The sequence below is a fragment of the Oncorhynchus kisutch genome, unplaced genomic scaffold (assembly GCF_002021735.2).
Source record: "Oncorhynchus kisutch isolate 150728-3 unplaced genomic scaffold, Okis_V2 scaffold722, whole genome shotgun sequence".
In the NCBI taxonomy this organism is placed as follows: Eukaryota; Metazoa; Chordata; class Actinopteri; order Salmoniformes; family Salmonidae; genus Oncorhynchus; species Oncorhynchus kisutch.
The window spans coordinates 320001-340000 of record NW_022262667.1 but is presented as its reverse complement, the minus strand read 5'-3'; the positions used below and the strand labels follow the sequence as shown (position 1 = coordinate 340000).

The window sequence follows — 20000 nt, the reverse complement described above, 5'->3', positions numbered from 1 at the left end:
ACTAGAGGATACTACAGTATGGACTGACTAAAGGATACTACAGTATGGACTGACTCAACTCTGACTAGAGGATACTACAGTATGGACTGACTAAAGGATACTACAGTATGGACTGACTAAAGGATACTACAGTATGGACTGACTCAACTCTGACTAAAGGACACTACAGTATAGACTGACTCAACTCTGACTAAAGGATACTACAGTATAGACTGACTCAACTCTGACTAAAGGATACTACAGTATAGACTGACTCAACTCTGACTAGAGGATACTACAGTATGGACTGACTAAAGGATACTACAGTATGGACTGACTCAACTCTGACTACAGGATACTACAGTATGGACTGACTCAACTCTGACTAAAGGATACTACAGTATGGACTGACTAAAGGATACTACAGTATAGACTGTCTCAACTCTGACTAGAGGATACTACAGTATGGACTGACTCAACTCTGACTAAAGGATACTACAGTATGGACTGACTCAACTCTGACTAAAGGATACTACAGTATGGACTGACTAAAGGATACTACAGTATGGACTGACTAAAGGATACTACAGTATGGACTGATTCAACTCTGACTAAAGGATACTACAGTATGGACTGACTCAACTCTGACTAAAGGATACTACAGTATGGACTGACTCAACTCTGACTAGAGGATACTACAGTATGGACTGACTCAACTCTGACTAAAGGATACAACAGTTTGGACTGACTAAAGGATACTACAGTATGGACTGACTCAACTCTGACTAGAGGATACTACAGTATGGACTGACTAAAGGATACTACAGTATGGACTGACTCAACTGACTAGAGGATACTACAGTATGGACTGACTAAAGGATACTACAGTATGGACTGACTCAACTCTGACTAAAGGATACTACAGTATGGACTGACTAAAGGACACTACAGTATGGACTGACTCAACTCTGACTAAAGGATACTACAGTATGGACTGACTCAACTCTGACTAAAGGATACTACAGTATAGACTGACTCAACTCTGACTAAAGGATACTACAGTATGGACTGACTCAACTCTGACTAAAGGATACTACAGTATGGACTGACTAAAGGATACTACAGTATGGACTGACTCAACTCTGACTAAAGGACACTACAGTATGGACTGACTCAACTCTGACTAAAGGATACTACAGTATAGACTGACTCAACTCTGACTAGAGGATACTACAGTATGGACTGACTAAAGGATACTACAGTATGGACTGACTCAACTCTGACTAAAGGATACTACAGTATGGACTGACTCAACTCTGACTAAAGGATACTACAGTATAGACTGACTCAACTCTGACTAGAGGATACTACAGTATGGACTGACTAAAGGATACTACAGTATGGACTGACTCAACTCTGACTAGAGGATACTACAGTATGGACTGACTAGAGGATACTACAGTATGGACTGACTCAACTCTGACTAAAGGATACTACAGTATGGACTGACTAAAGGATACTACAGTATGGACTGACTCAACTCTGACTAAAGGATACTACAGTATGGACTGACTCAACTCTGACTAAAGGATACTACAGTATGGACTGACTCAACTCTGACTAAAGGACACTACAGTATGGACTGACTAAAGGATACTACAGTATGGACTGACTCAACTCTGACTAAAGGATACTACAGTATGGACTGACTCAACTCTGACTAAAGGACACTACAGTATAGACTGACTCAACTCTGACTAAAGGATACTACAGTATGGACTGACTCAACTCTGACTAGAGGATACTACAGTATGGACTGACTAAAGGATACTACAGTATGGACTGACTCAACTCTGACTAAAGGATACTACAGTATGGACTGACTCAACTCTGACTAAAGGATACTACAGTATGGACTGACTCAACTCTGACTAAAGGATACTACAGTATGGACTGACTCAACTCTGACTAGAGGATACTACAGTATGGACTGACTAAAGGATACTACAGTATGGACTGACTCAACTCTGACTACAGGATACTACAGTATGGACTGACTCAACTCTGACTAAAGGATACTACAGTATGGACTGACTAAAGGATACTACAGTATAGACTGTCTCAACTCTGACTAGAGGATACTACAGTATGGACTGACTCAACTCTGACTAAAGGATACTACAGTATGGACTGACTCAACTCTGACTAAAGGATACTACAGTATGGACTGACTAAAGGATACTACAGTATGGACTGACTAAAGGATACTACAGTATGGACTGACTAAAGGATACTACAGTATGGACTGACTCAACTCTGACTAAAGGATACTACAGTATGGACTGACTCAACTCTGACTAGAGGATACTACAGTATGGACTGACTCAACTCTGACTAAAGGATACAACAGTTTGGACTGACTAAAGGATACTACAGTATGGACTGACTCAACTCTGACTAGAGGATACTACAGTATGGACTGACTAAAGGATACTACAGTATGGACTGACTCAACTGACTAGAGGATACTACAGTATGGACTGACTAAAGGATACTACAGTATGGACTGACTCAACTCTGACTAAAGGATACTACAGTATGGACTGACTAAAGGACACTACAGTATGGACTGACTCAACTCTGACTAAAGGATACTACAGTATGGACTGACTCAACTCTGACTAAAGGATACTACAGTATAGACTGACTCAACTCTGACTAAAGGATACTACAGTATGGACTGACTCAACTCTGACTAAAGGATACTACAGTATGGACTGACTAAAGGATACTACAGTATGGACTGACTCAACTCTGACTAAAGGACACTACAGTATGGACTGACTCAACTCTGACTAAAGGATACTACAGTATAGACTGACTCAACTCTGACTAGAGGATACTACAGTATGGATTGACTAAAGGATACTACAGTATGGACTGACTCAACTCTGACTAAAGGATACTACAGTATGGACTGACTCAACTCTGACTAAAGGATACTACAGTATGGACTGACTCAACTCTGACTAGAGGATACTACAGTATGGACTGACTCAACTCTGACTAAAGGATACAACAGTTTGGACTGACTAAAGGATACTACAGTATGGACTGACTCAACTCTGACTAGAGGATACTACAGTATGGACTGACTAAAGGATACTACAGTATGGACTGACTCAACTGACTAGAGGATACTACAGTATGGACTGACTAAAGGATACTACAGTATGGACTGACTCAACTCTGACTAAAGGATACTACAGTATGGACTGACTAAAGGACACTACAGTATGGACTGACTCAACTCTGACTAAAGGATACTACAGTATGGACTGACTCAACTCTGACTAAAGGATACTACAGTATAGACTGACTCAACTCTGACTAAAGGATACTACAGTATGGACTGACTCAACTCTGACTAAAGGATACTACAGTATGGACTGACTAAAGGATACTACAGTATGGACTGACTCAACTCTGACTAAAGGACACTACAGTATGGACTGACTCAACTCTGACTAAAGGATACTACAGTATAGACTGACTCAACTCTGACTAGAGGATACTACAGTATGGACTGACTAAAGGATACTACAGTATGGACTGACTCAACTCTGACTAAAGGATACTACAGTATGGACTGACTCAACTCTGACTAAAGGATACTACAGTATAGACTGACTCAACTCTGACTAGAGGATACTACAGTATGGACTGACTAAAGGATACTACAGTATGGACTGACTCAACTCTGACTAGAGGATACTACAGTATGGACTGACTAGAGGATACTACAGTATGGACTGACTCAACTCTGACTAAAGGATACTACAGTATGGACTGACTAAAGGATACTACAGTATGGACTGACTCAACTCTGACTAAAGGATACTACAGTATGGACTGACTCAACTCTGACTAAAGGATACTACAGTATGGACTGACTCAACTCTGACTAAAGGACACTACAGTATGGACTGACTAAAGGATACTACAGTATGGACTGACTCAACTCTGACTAAAGGATACTACAGTATGGACTGACTCAACTCTGACTAAAGGACACTACAGTATAGACTGACTCAACTCTGACTAAAGGATACTACAGTATGGACTGACTCAACTCTGACTAGAGGATACTACAGTATGGACTGACTAAAGGATACTACAGTATGGACTGACTCAACTCTGACTAAAGGATACTACAGTATGGACTGACTCAACTCTGACTAAAGGATACTACAGTATGGACTGACTCAACTCTGACTAAAGGATACTACAGTATGGACTGACTCAACTCTGACTAGAGGATACTACAGTATGGACTGACTAAAGGATACTACAGTATGGACTGACTCAACTCTGACTACAGGATACTACAGTATGGACTGACTCAACTCTGACTAAAGGATACTACAGTATGGACTGACTAAAGGATACTACAGTATAGACTGTCTCAACTCTGACTAGAGGATACTACAGTATGGACTGACTCAACTCTGACTAAAGGATACTACAGTATGGACTGACTCAACTCTGACTAAAGGATACTACAGTATGGACTGACTAAAGGATACTACAGTATGGACTGACTAAAGGATACTACAGTATGGACTGACTAAAGGATACTACAGTATGGACTGACTCAACTCTGACTAAAGGATACTACAGTATGGACTGACTCAACTCTGACTAGAGGATACTACAGTATGGACTGACTCAACTCTGACTAAAGGATACAACAGTTTGGACTGACTAAAGGATACTACAGTATGGACTGACTCAACTCTGACTAGAGGATACTACAGTATGGACTGACTAAAGGATACTACAGTATGGACTGACTCAACTGACTAGAGGATACTACAGTATGGACTGACTAAAGGATACTACAGTATGGACTGACTCAACTCTGACTAAAGGATACTACAGTATGGACTGACTAAAGGACACTACAGTATGGACTGACTCAACTCTGACTAAAGGACACTACAGTATGGACTGACTCAACTCTGACTAAAGGATACTACAGTATAGACTGACTCAACTCTGACTAGAGGATACTACAGTATGGATTGACTAAAGGATACTACAGTATGGACTGACTCAACTCTGACTAAAGGATACTACAGTATGGACTGACTCAACTCTGACTAAAGGATACTACAGTATGGACTGACTCAACTCTGACTAGAGGATACTACAGTATGGACTGACTCAACTCTGACTAAAGGATACAACAGTTTGGACTGACTAAAGGATACTACAGTATGGACTGACTAAAGGATACTACAGTATGGACTGACTAAAGGATACTACAGTATGGACTGACTCAACTCTGACTAAAGGATACTACAGTATGGACTGACTCAACTCTGACTAAAGGATACTACAGTATGGACTGACTCAACTCTGACTAAAGGATACTACAGTATGGACTGACTAAGGATACTACAGTATGGACTGACTAAAGGATACTACAGTATGGACTGACTAAAGGATACTACAGTATGGACTGACTCAACTCTGACTAAAGGATACTACAGTATGGACTGACTCAACTCTGACTAGAGGATACTACAGTATGGACTGACTCAACTCTGACTAAAGGATACAACAGTTTGGACTGACTAAAGGATACTACAGTATGGACTGACTCAACTCTGACTAGAGGATACTACAGTATGGACTGACTAAAGGATACTACAGTATGGACTGACTCAACTGACTAGAGGATACTACAGTATGGACTGACTAAAGGATACTACAGTATGGACTGACTCAACTCTGACTAAAGGATACTACAGTATGGACTGACTAAAGGACACTACAGTATGGACTGACTCAACTCTGACTAAAGGATACTACAGTATGGACTGACTCAACTCTGACTAAAGGATACTACAGTATAGACTGACTCAACTCTGACTAAAGGATACTACAGTATGGACTGACTCAACTCTGACTAAAGGATACTACAGTATGGACTGACTAAAGGATACTACAGTATGGACTGACTCAACTCTGACTAAAGGACACTACAGTATGGACTGACTCAACTCTGACTAAAGGATACTACAGTATAGACTGACTCAACTCTGACTAGAGGATACTACAGTATGGATTGACTAAAGGATACTACAGTATGGACTGACTCAACTCTGACTAAAGGATACTACAGTATGGACTGACTCAACTCTGACTAAAGGATACTACAGTATGGACTGACTCAACTCTGACTAGAGGATACTACAGTATGGACTGACTCAACTCTGACTAAAGGATACAACAGTTTGGACTGACTAAAGGATACTACAGTATGGACTGACTCAACTCTGACTAGAGGATACTACAGTATGGACTGACTAAAGGATACTACAGTATGGACTGACTCAACTGACTAGAGGATACTACAGTATGGACTGACTAAAGGATACTACAGTATGGACTGACTCAACTCTGACTAAAGGATACTACAGTATGGACTGACTAAAGGACACTACAGTATGGACTGACTCAACTCTGACTAAAGGATACTACAGTATGGACTGACTCAACTCTGACTAAAGGATACTACAGTATAGACTGACTCAACTCTGACTAAAGGATACTACAGTATGGACTGACTCAACTCTGACTAAAGGATACTACAGTATGGACTGACTAAAGGATACTACAGTATGGACTGACTCAACTCTGACTAAAGGACACTACAGTATGGACTGACTCAACTCTGACTAAAGGATACTACAGTATAGACTGACTCAACTCTGACTAGAGGATACTACAGTATGGACTGACTAAAGGATACTACAGTATGGACTGACTCAACTCTGACTAAAGGATACTACAGTATGGACTGACTCAACTCTGACTAAAGGATACTACAGTATAGACTGACTCAACTCTGACTAGAGGATACTACAGTATGGACTGACTAAAGGATACTACAGTATGGACTGACTCAACTCTGACTAGAGGATACTACAGTATGGACTGACTAGAGGATACTACAGTATGGACTGACTCAACTCTGACTAAAGGATACTACAGTATGGACTGACTAAAGGATACTACAGTATGGACTGACTCAACTCTGACTAAAGGATACTACAGTATGGACTGACTCAACTCTGACTAAAGGATACTACAGTATGGACTGACTCAACTCTGACTAAAGGACACTACAGTATGGACTGACTAAAGGATACTACAGTATGGACTGACTCAACTCTGACTAAAGGATACTACAGTATGGACTGACTCAACTCTGACTAAAGGACACTACAGTATAGACTGACTCAACTCTGACTAAAGGATACTACAGTATGGACTGACTCAACTCTGACTAGAGGATACTACAGTATGGACTGACTAAAGGATACTACAGTATGGACTGACTCAACTCTGACTAAAGGATACTACAGTATGGACTGACTCAACTCTGACTAAAGGATACTACAGTATGGACTGACTCAACTCTGACTAAAGGATACTACAGTATGGACTGACTCAACTCTGACTAGAGGATACTACAGTATGGACTGACTAAAGGATACTACAGTATGGACTGACTCAACTCTGACTACAGGATACTACAGTATGGACTGACTCAACTCTGACTAAAGGATACTACAGTATGGACTGACTAAAGGATACTACAGTATAGACTGTCTCAACTCTGACTAGAGGATACTACAGTATGGACTGACTCAACTCTGACTAAAGGATACTACAGTATGGACTGACTCAACTCTGACTAAAGGATACTACAGTATGGACTGACTAAAGGATACTACAGTATGGACTGACTAAAGGATACTACAGTATGGACTGACTAAAGGATACTACAGTATGGACTGACTCAACTCTGACTAAAGGATACTACAGTATGGACTGACTCAACTCTGACTAGAGGATACTACAGTATGGACTGACTCAACTCTGACTAAAGGATACAACAGTTTGGACTGACTAAAGGATACTACAGTATGGACTGACTCAACTCTGACTAGAGGATACTACAGTATGGACTGACTAAAGGATACTACAGTATGGACTGACTCAACTGACTAGAGGATACTACAGTATGGACTGACTAAAGGATACTACAGTATGGACTGACTCAACTCTGACTAAAGGATACTACAGTATGGACTGACTAAAGGACACTACAGTATGGACTGACTCAACTCTGACTAAAGGACACTACAGTATGGACTGACTCAACTCTGACTAAAGGATACTACAGTATAGACTGACTCAACTCTGACTAGAGGATACTACAGTATGGATTGACTAAAGGATACTACAGTATGGACTGACTCAACTCTGACTAAAGGATACTACAGTATGGACTGACTCAACTCTGACTAAAGGATACTACAGTATGGACTGACTCAACTCTGACTAGAGGATACTACAGTATGGACTGACTCAACTCTGACTAAAGGATACAACAGTTTGGACTGACTAAAGGATACTACAGTATGGACTGACTCAACTCTGACTAGAGGATACTACAGTATGGACTGACTAAAGGATACTACAGTATGGACTGACTCAACTGACTAGAGGATACTACAGTATGGACTGACTAAAGGATACTACAGTATGGACTGACTCAACTCTGACTAAAGGATACTACAGTATGGACTGACTAAAGGACACTACAGTATGGACTGACTCAACTCTGACTAAAGGATACTACAGTATGGACTGACTCAACTCTGACTAAAGGATACTACAGTATAGACTGACTCAACTCTGACTAAAGGATACTACAGTATGGACTGACTCAACTCTGACTAAAGGATACTACAGTATGGACTGACTAAAGGATACTACAGTATGGACTGACTCAACTCTGACTAAAGGACACTACAGTATGGACTGACTCAACTCTGACTAAAGGATACTACAGTATAGACTGACTCAACTCTGACTAGAGGATACTACAGTATGGACTGACTAAAGGATACTACAGTATGGACTGACTCAACTCTGACTAAAGGATACTACAGTATGGACTGACTCAACTCTGACTAAAGGATACTACAGTATAGACTGACTCAACTCTGACTAGAGGATACTACAGTATGGACTGACTAAAGGATACTACAGTATGGACTGACTCAACTCTGACTAGAGGATACTACAGTATGGACTGACTAGAGGATACTACAGTATGGACTGACTCAACTCTGACTAAAGGATACTACAGTATGGACTGACTAAAGGATACTACAGTATGGACTGACTCAACTCTGACTAAAGGATACTACAGTATGGACTGACTCAACTCTGACTAAAGGATACTACAGTATGGACTGACTCAACTCTGACTAAAGGACACTACAGTATGGACTGACTAAAGGATACTACAGTATGGACTGACTCAACTCTGACTAAAGGATACTACAGTATGGACTGACTCAACTCTGACTAAAGGACACTACAGTATAGACTGACTCAACTCTGACTAAAGGATACTACAGTATGGACTGACTCAACTCTGACTAGAGGATACTACAGTATGGACTGACTAAAGGATACTACAGTATGGACTGACTCAACTCTGACTAAAGGATACTACAGTATGGACTGACTCAACTCTGACTAAAGGATACTACAGTATGGACTGACTCAACTCTGACTAAAGGATACTACAGTATGGACTGACTCAACTCTGACTAGAGGATACTACAGTATGGACTGACTAAAGGATACTACAGTATGGACTGACTCAACTCTGACTACAGGATACTACAGTATGGACTGACTCAACTCTGACTAAAGGATACTACAGTATGGACTGACTAAAGGATACTACAGTATAGACTGTCTCAACTCTGACTAGAGGATACTACAGTATGGACTGACTCAACTCTGACTAAAGGATACTACAGTATGGACTGACTCAACTCTGACTAAAGGATACTACAGTATGGACTGACTAAAGGATACTACAGTATGGACTGACTAAAGGATACTACAGTATGGACTGACTAAAGGATACTACAGTATGGACTGACTCAACTCTGACTAAAGGATACTACAGTATGGACTGACTCAACTCTGACTAGAGGATACTACAGTATGGACTGACTCAACTCTGACTAAAGGATACAACAGTTTGGACTGACTAAAGGATACTACAGTATGGACTGACTCAACTCTGACTAGAGGATACTACAGTATGGACTGACTAAAGGATACTACAGTATGGACTGACTCAACTGACTAGAGGATACTACAGTATGGACTGACTAAAGGATACTACAGTATGGACTGACTCAACTCTGACTAAAGGATACTACAGTATGGACTGACTAAAGGACACTACAGTATGGACTGACTCAACTCTGACTAAAGGATACTACAGTATGGACTGACTCAACTCTGACTAAAGGATACTACAGTATAGACTGACTCAACTCTGACTAAAGGATACTACAGTATGGACTGACTCAACTCTGACTAAAGGATACTACAGTATGGACTGACTAAAGGATACTACAGTATGGACTGACTCAACTCTGACTAAAGGACACTACAGTATGGACTGACTCAACTCTGACTAAAGGATACTACAGTATAGACTGACTCAACTCTGACTAGAGGATACTACAGTATGGACTGACTAAAGGATACTACAGTATGGACTGACTCAACTCTGACTAAAGGATACTACAGTATGGACTGACTCAACTCTGACTAAAGGATACTACAGTATAGACTGACTCAACTCTGACTAGAGGATACTACAGTATGGACTGACTAAAGGATACTACAGTATGGACTGACTCAACTCTGACTAGAGGATACTACAGTATGGACTGACTAGAGGATACTACAGTATGGACTGACTCAACTCTGACTAAAGGATACTACAGTATGGACTGACTAAAGGATACTACAGTATGGACTGACTCAACTCTGACTAAAGGATACTACAGTATGGACTGACTCAACTCTGACTAAAGGATACTACAGTATGGACTGACTCAACTCTGACTAAAGGACACTACAGTATGGACTGACTAAAGGATACTACAGTATGGACTGACTCAACTCTGACTAAAGGATACTACAGTATGGACTGACTCAACTCTGACTAAAGGACACTACAGTATAGACTGACTCAACTCTGACTAAAGGATACTACAGTATGGACTGACTCAACTCTGACTAGAGGATACTACAGTATGGACTGACTAAAGGATACTACAGTATGGACTGACTCAACTCTGACTAAAGGATACTACAGTATGGACTGACTCAACTCTGACTAAAGGATACTACAGTATGGACTGACTCAACTCTGACTAAAGGATACTACAGTATGGACTGACTCAACTCTGACTAGAGGATACTACAGTATGGACTGACTAAAGGATACTACAGTATGGACTGACTCAACTCTGACTAGAGGATACTACAGTATGGACTGACTAAAGGATACTACAGTATGGACTGACTCAACTCTGACTAAAGGATACTACAGTATGGACTGACTAAAGGATACTACAGTATAGACTGACTCAACTCTGACTAAAGGATACTACATTATGGACTGACTCAACTCTGACTAAAGGATACTACAGTATGGACTGACTAAAGGATACTACAGTATGGACTGACTCAACTCTGACTAAAGGATACTACAGTATGGACTGACTCAACTCTGACTAAAGGACACTACAGTATAGACTGACTCAACTCTGACTAAAGGATACTACAGTATGGACTGACTCAACTCTGACTAGAGGATACTACAGTATGGACTGACTCAACTCTGACTAAAGGATACTACAGTATGGACTGACTCAACTCTGACTAAAGGATACTACAGTATGGACTGACTCAACTCTGACTAAAGGATACTACAGTATAGACTGACTCAACTCTGACTAAAGGATACTACAGTATGGACTGACTAAAGGATACTACAGTATGGACTGACTCAACTCTGACTAAAGGATACTACAGTATGGACTGACTAAAGGATACTACAGTATGGACTGACTCAACTCTGACTAGAGGATACTACAGTATGGACTGACTCAACTCTGACTAAAGGATACTACAGTATGGACTGACTCAACTCTGACTAAAGGATACTACAGTATGGACTGACTCAAGGATACTGCAGTACAGTTTAAATCGGCTTCTTGTATGTATTTGACTCTCGGCCGACTTTCATGGTTCTGTTGTTGTCTTTGTCCTCAGGATGTGTTGGTGGTGAACTGCTCGACAGACTTCATGTCCTCTCACCAGGTGCTAGCCACCTGCCGGACGGCGCTGAAGAAGCAGGGGGTTGTGGGATTGAACATGGCTCCGTGCATGAGAGCCTTCCTGGAGAGGCTGCCTGTTATGCTGCAGGAGCAGTACTCATACGAGAAGGTACTGTGTGTGTGTGTGTGTGTGTGTGTGTGTGTGTCTGTGTGTGTGTGTGCGTCTGTGTGTGTGTGTGCGCGTGTCTGTGTGTGTGTGTGTGTGTGTGTGTCTGCCTGTTTCTCTGTGTGTGTGTGTCTGTGTGTCTGTGTGTGTGTGTCTGCCTGTTTCTCTGTGTGTGTGTGTGTGTGTGTGTGTGTGTGTGTGTGTGTGTGTGTGTGTGTGTGTGTGTCTGCCTGTTTCTCTGTGTGTGTGTGTGTGTGTGTGTGTGTGTCTGCCTGTTTCTCTATGTGTGTGTGTCTGTGTGTGTGTGTCTGCCTGTTTCTCTGTGTGTGTGTGTGTGTGTGTGTGTGTGTGTGTGTGTGTGTGTGTGTGTGTGTGTGTGTGTCTGCCTGTTTCTCTGTGTGTGTGTGTGTGTGTGTGTGTGTGTGTGTGTGTGTCTGTCTGCCTGTTTCTCTGTGTGTGTGTGTGTGTGTGTGTGTGTGTGTGTGTGTGTGTGTGTGTGTGTGTGTGTGTGTGTGTGTGTGTGTGTGTGTGTGTGTGTGTGTGTGTCTGCCTGTTTCTCTGTGTGTGTGTGTGTGTGTGTGTGTGTCTGCCTGTTTCTCTCTGTGTGTGTGTGTGTGTCTGCCTGTTTCTCTGTGTGTGTGTGTGTGTGTCTGCCTGTCTCTCTCTGTGTGTGTGTGTGTGTGTCTGCCTGTTTCTCTGTGTGTGTGTGTGTGTGTCTGCCTGTTTCTCTGTGTGTGTGTGTGTGTGTGTGTTATTTGAAAGTAAATGACAGCCCAGTTTCATTCCAAGGTAATCGATCATAACTGTCTAAAAGCCTACCTACTTCCTTTTTTAATCGTAGTTGGTTATCGTAGTCAGCGGTTACCATAACATATGTTATTACACCCAAGTGTAAATGTGTACTTCCTGTTTGGTTTTCCAGCCCCACGTAGTGTGTGGAGAACAGCTAGTCCACAGCCCATACATGCAGTGCCTGGCCTCCTTGGCCGTGGGGTTACACCTGGATCAGCTCCTATGTTCCCCTCCCGTCCCCCCCCACCTCCGCCTCTGTCCCCTGGAGCCAGCCACCTGTACTTGGTCACCCGGCGAGTGGGCGTGGCTAGACTGCTTCTCCACCACGGTGAAGGCAGCCGAGGCCCTGGCTCGGGGCAACACGTTCCCAGAGGCCTTTGCTGTTCCCGACCTGGAGCCTGTACCCAAGGAGGAGATGGTCCTTCTCATGGTGAGGTTTCTACAGAAGACAATGAACCTCTGTAGCTCTGACGGAGTGGATCTTTAAAAGGACAACTGAACTGTGGAACCAACTTCTCTGGTTGAAAACACCTTATATAACATAATATTATACATAATATATAACATCCATATTAGTCAATACCCCAAAAATTTCCTAAAAAAGTGTAAGTAGGTTTATTTTTGGTCCGTAAAGTCAGTATTTTTCCAAAAACAAGAGTTCTGTAAATTTGAGTACAAGAGTTGGTCAGGACTTGAGGGGTTGGGTTTTGATTTCCACAATGCCCACTTTGTCCAATAATGCTGGATTAATTAACAGGTGAGGTGATTGCGCTCTGTCCAATCCGAGTGCGGAACAGACAGACCTGCACCCGCATCACAGCGGATTTACACAAGGAAACACAGCACGCGTTTTATTTTAACTTGAGAAATACTGCACCAAATACTATAGACAGAAATACTATAGACAGAAATACTGCACAAATACTATAGGCAGAAATACTATAGACAGAAATACTGCACCAAATACTATAGGCAGAAATACTATAGACAGAAATAATATAGACAGAAATACTGCACCAAATACTATAGGCAGAAATAATATAGACAGAAATACTGCACCAAATACTATAGGCAGAAATACTATAGACAGAAATACTGCACCAAATACTATAGACAGAAATACTGCACCAAATACTATAGACAGAAATACTATAGACAGAAATACTGCACCAAATACTATAGACAGAAATACTGCACCAAATACTATAGGCAGAAATACTGCACCAAATACTATAGGCAGAAATACTATAGACAGAAATACTGCACCAAATACTATAGGCAGAAATACTATAGACAGAAATACTATAGACAGAAATACTGCACCAAATACTATAGACAGAAATACTATAGACAGAAATACTATAGACAGAAATACTATAGACAGAATACTGCACCAAATACTATAGACAGAAATACTGCACCAAATACTATAGGCAGAAATACTATAGACAGAAATACTGCACCAAATACTATAGGCAGAAATATTATAGACAGAAATACTGCACCAAATACTATAGGCAGAAATACTATAGACAGAAATACTGCACCAAATACTATAGGCAGAAATACTATAGACAGAAATACTATAGACAGAAATACTGCACCAAATACTATAGGCAGAAATGCTATAGACAGAAATACTATCGACAGAAATACTGCACCAAATACTATAGGCAGAAATACTATAGACAGAAATACTATAGACAGAAATACTGCACCAAATACTATAGGCAGAAATACTGCACCAAATACTATAGACAGAAATACTGCACCAAATACTATAGACAGAAATACTATAGACAGAAATACTGCACCAAATACTATAGGCAGAAATACTATAGACAGAAATACTGCACCAAATACTATAGGCAGAAATACTGCACCAAATACTATAGACAGAAATACTATAGACAGAAATACTGCACCAAATACTATAGACAGAAATACTGCACCAAATACTATAGACAGAAATACTATAGACAGAAATACTATAGACAGAAATACTGCACCAAATATTATAGACAGAAATACTGCACCAAATACTATAGGCAGAAATACTATAGACAGAAATACTGCACCAAATACTATAGACAGAAATACTGCACCAAATACTATAGGCAGAAATACTATAGACAGAAATACTGCACCAAATACTATAGGCAGAAATACTATAGACAGAAATACTGCACCATATACTATAGACAGAAATACTATAGACAGAAATACTGCACAAATACTATAGGCAGAAATACTATAGACAGAAATACTGCACCAAATACTATAGGCAGAAATACTATAGACAGAAATAATATAGACAGAAATACTGCACCAAATACTATAGGCAGAAATACTATAGAAAGAAATACTGCACCAAATACTATAGGCAGAAATACTATAGACAGAAATACTGCACCAAATACTATAGGCAGAAATACTATAGACAGAAATACTGCACCAAATACTATAGGCAGAAATACTATATACAGAAATACTGCACCAAATACTATAGACAGAAATACTGCATCAAATACTATAGACAGAAATAGTATAGACAGAAATACTGCACCAAATACTATAGGCAGAAATACTGCATCAAATACCATAGACAGAAATACTATAGACAGAAATACTGCACCAAATACTATAGGCAGAAATACTATAGACAGAAATACTGCACCAAATACTATAGGCAGAAATACTATAGACAGAAATACTATAGACAGAAATACTGCACCAAATACTATAGACAGAAATACTGCACCAAATACTATAGGCAGAAATACTATAGACAGAAATACTGCACCAAATACTATAGGCAGAAATATTATAGACAGAAATACTGCACCAAATACTATAGGCAGAAATACTATAGACAGAAATACTGCACCAAATACTATAGGCAGAAATACTATAGACAGAAATACTATAGACAGAAATACTGCACCAAATACTATAGGCAGAAATACTATAGACAGAAATACTATAGACAGAAATACTGCACCAAATACTATAGACAGAAATACTGCACCAAATACTATAGGCAGAAATACTATAGACAGAAATACTGCACCAAATACTATAGGCAGAAATATTATAGACAGAAATACTGCACCAAATACTATAGGCAGAAATACTATAGACAGAAATACTGCACCAAATACTATAGGCAGAAATACTATAGACAGAAATACTATAGACAGAAATACTGCACCAAATACTATAGGCAGAAATGCTATAGACAGAAATACTATCGACAGAAATACTGCACCAAATACTATAGGCAGAAATACTATAGACAGAAATACTATAGACAGAAATACTGCACCAAATACTATAGGCAGAAATACTGCACCAAATACTATAGACAGAAATACTGCACCAAATACTATAGACAGAAATACTATAGACAGAAATACTGCACCAAATACTATAGGCAGAAATACTATAGACAGAAATACTGCACCAAATACTATAGGCAGAAATACTGCACCAAATACTATAGACAGAAATACTATAGACAGAAATACTGCACCAAATACTATAGACAGAAATACTGCACCAAATACTATAGACAGAAATACTATAGACAGAAATACTATAGACAGAAATACTGCACCAAATACTATAGACAGAAATACTGCACCAAATACTATAGGCAGAAATACTATAGACAGAAATACTGCACCAAATACTATAGACAGAAATACTGCACCAAATACTATAGGCAGAAATACTATAGACAGAAATACTGCACCAAATACTATAGGCAGAAATACTATAGACAGAAATACTGCACCATATACTATAGACAGAAATACTATAGACAGAAATACTGCACAAATACTATAGGCAGAAATACTATAGACAGAAATACTGCACCAAATACTATAGGCAGAAATACTATAGACAGAAATACTATAGACAGAAATACTATAGACAGAAATACTGCACCAAATACTATAGGCAGAAATACTATAGACAGAAATACTGCACCAAATACTATAGGCAGAAATACTATAGACAGAAATACTGCACCAAATACTATAGACAGAAATACTGCACCAAATACTATAGGCAGAAATACTATATACAGAAATACTGCACCAAATACTATAGACAGAAATACTGCATCAAATACTATAGACAGAAATAGTATAGACAGAAATACTGCACCAAATACTATAGGCAGAAATACTGCATCAAATACCATAGACAGAAATACTATAGACAGAAATACTGCACCAAATACTATAGGCAGAAATACTATAGACAGAAATACTGCACCAAATACTATAGGCAGAAATACTATAGACAGAAATACTATAGACAGAAATACTATAGACAGAAATACTATAGACAGAAATACTGCACCAAATACTATAGACAGAAATACTGCACCAAATACTATAGGCAGAAATACTATAGACAGAAATACTGCACCAAATACTATAGGCAGAAATATTATAGACAGAAATACTGCACCAAATACTATAGGCAGAAATATTATAGACAGAAATACTGCACCAAATACTATAGGCAGAAATACTATAGACAGAAATACTATAGACAGAAATACTGCACCAAATACTATAGGCAGAAATGCTATAGACAGAAATACTATCGACAGAAATACTGCACCAAATACTATAGGCAGAAATACTATAGACAGAAATACTATAGACAGAAATACTGCACCAAATACTATAGGCAGAAATACTGCACCAAATACTATAGACAGAAATACTGCACCAAATACTATAGACAGAAATACTATAGACAGAAATACTGCACCAAATACTATAGGCAGAAATACTATAGACAGAAATACTGCACCAAATACTATAGGCAGAAATACTGCACCAAATACTATAGACAGAAATACTATAGACAGAAATACTGCACCAAATACTATAGACAGAAATACTATAGACAGAAATACTATAGACAGAAATACTATAGACAGAAATACTGCACCAAATACTATAGGCAGAAATACTATAGACAGAAATACTGCACCAAATACTATAGACAGAAATACTGCACCAAATACTATAGGCAGAAATACTATAGACAGAAATACTGCACCAAATACTATAGACAGAAATACTATAGACAGAAATACTGCACCATATACTATAGACAGAAATACTATAGACAGAAATACTGCACAAATACTATAGGCAGAAATACTATAGACAGAAATACTGCACCAAATACTATAGGCAGAAATACTATAGACAGAAATACTATAGACAGAAATACTGCACCAAATACTATAGGCAGAAATACTATAGACAGAAATACTGCACCAAATACTATAGGCAGAAATACTATAGACAGAAATACTGCACCAAATACTATAGGCAGAAATACTATAGACAGAAATACTGCACCAAATACTATAGGCAGAAATACTATATACAGAAATACTGCACCAAATACTATAGACAGAAATACTGCATCAAATACTATAGACAGAAATAGTATAGACAGAAATACTGCACCAAATACTATAGGCAGAAATACTGCATCAAATACCATAGACAGAAATACTATAGACAGAAATACTATAGACAGAAATACTATAGACAGAAATACTATAGACATAAATACTATAGGCAGAAATACTATAGACAGAAATACTATAGACAGAAATACTATAGACAGAAATACTATAGGCAGAAATACTATAGGCAGAAATACTATAGACAGAAATACTATAGACAGAAATACTATAGACAGAAATACTATAGACAGATGTAAAATGTACGACTAAAATCTACTCTGCAAGAAACCCCCCCAGTGTTACTGTCTTTGTTCCAAGCTGACTTGTCTCTCTAAGATATTAAGATATAACCAACATTTGGGCTAGAAGCTGACTTGTCTCTCTAAGATGTAACCAACATTTGGGATAGAGGCTGATATGTGTCTATAAATGAATACTCCTCTGTACAGGACAACAGTACATGTGGTTCTAGTATGGATTAAAACTCTCTTGTCTGTACAGGACAACAGTACATGTGGTTCTAGTATGGATTAAAACTCTCTTGTCTGTACAGGACAACAGTACATGTGGTTCTGGTATGGATGAAAACTCTCTCTGTACAGGACAACAGTACATGTGGTTCTGGTATAGATGAAAACTCTCTCTGTACAGGACAACAGTACATGTGGTTCTGGTATGGATGAAAACTCTCTTGTCTGTACAGGACAACAGTACATGTGGTTCTGGTATGGATGAAAACTCTCTTGTCTGTACAGGACAACAGTACATGTGGTTCTGGTATGGATGAAAACTCTCTTGTCTGTACAGGACAACAGTACATGTGGTTCTGGTATAGATGAAAACTCTCTCTGTACAGGACAACAGTACATGGGGTTCTGGTATGGATGAACAGATCATGTCGTGGGCCACCTCCAGACCTGAGGTAAGATGTCTTCAGTGTTGGTTCAGTTGATGTTTTATGTCTAGTTTATGTTTTCTCGTTTGTTTCAGGTCTCTAGAACAGATCTATTACATGTAGGACACTTCATTTTTGTCGTTCAGGCACTTTGAAGAGACACGTTGAATTGAAATGTGATAATCCCAGACTCGTTGTTGTTGTTGTCCTGTTGTAAAAGTAGATGTTGAATGGCCTCTGTTGTGACAGACAATGAGCTCTCTGTGTTTCTGTTGTCTCCAGGACTGGCACCTGGGAGGGAAGTGTGATGTGTTTCTGTGGGGAGCTGGTCGACACGGACAGCTGGCAGAGGCTGGCAGAAACATCCTGGTGCCCACCAACGCACCCTCCTTCTCACAGGCACAACAGGTAGACAGA

The 20000-nt window shown here is 39.4% G+C and overlaps 1 protein-coding gene across 1 annotated transcript in view; it reads left to right on the top strand.

The window, feature by feature from the left end:
- Positions 1-20000, top strand: part of LOC109885662 (probable E3 ubiquitin-protein ligase HERC1) — a 211746-nt gene that overhangs the window by 151428 nt on the left and 40318 nt on the right. The window contains 4 exon segments of the mRNA XM_031815997.1: positions 12220-12393; positions 13313-13612; positions 19545-19610; positions 19866-19991. Coding sequence (XP_031671857.1) covers positions 12220-12393; positions 13313-13612; positions 19545-19610; positions 19866-19991 — 666 coding nt within the window.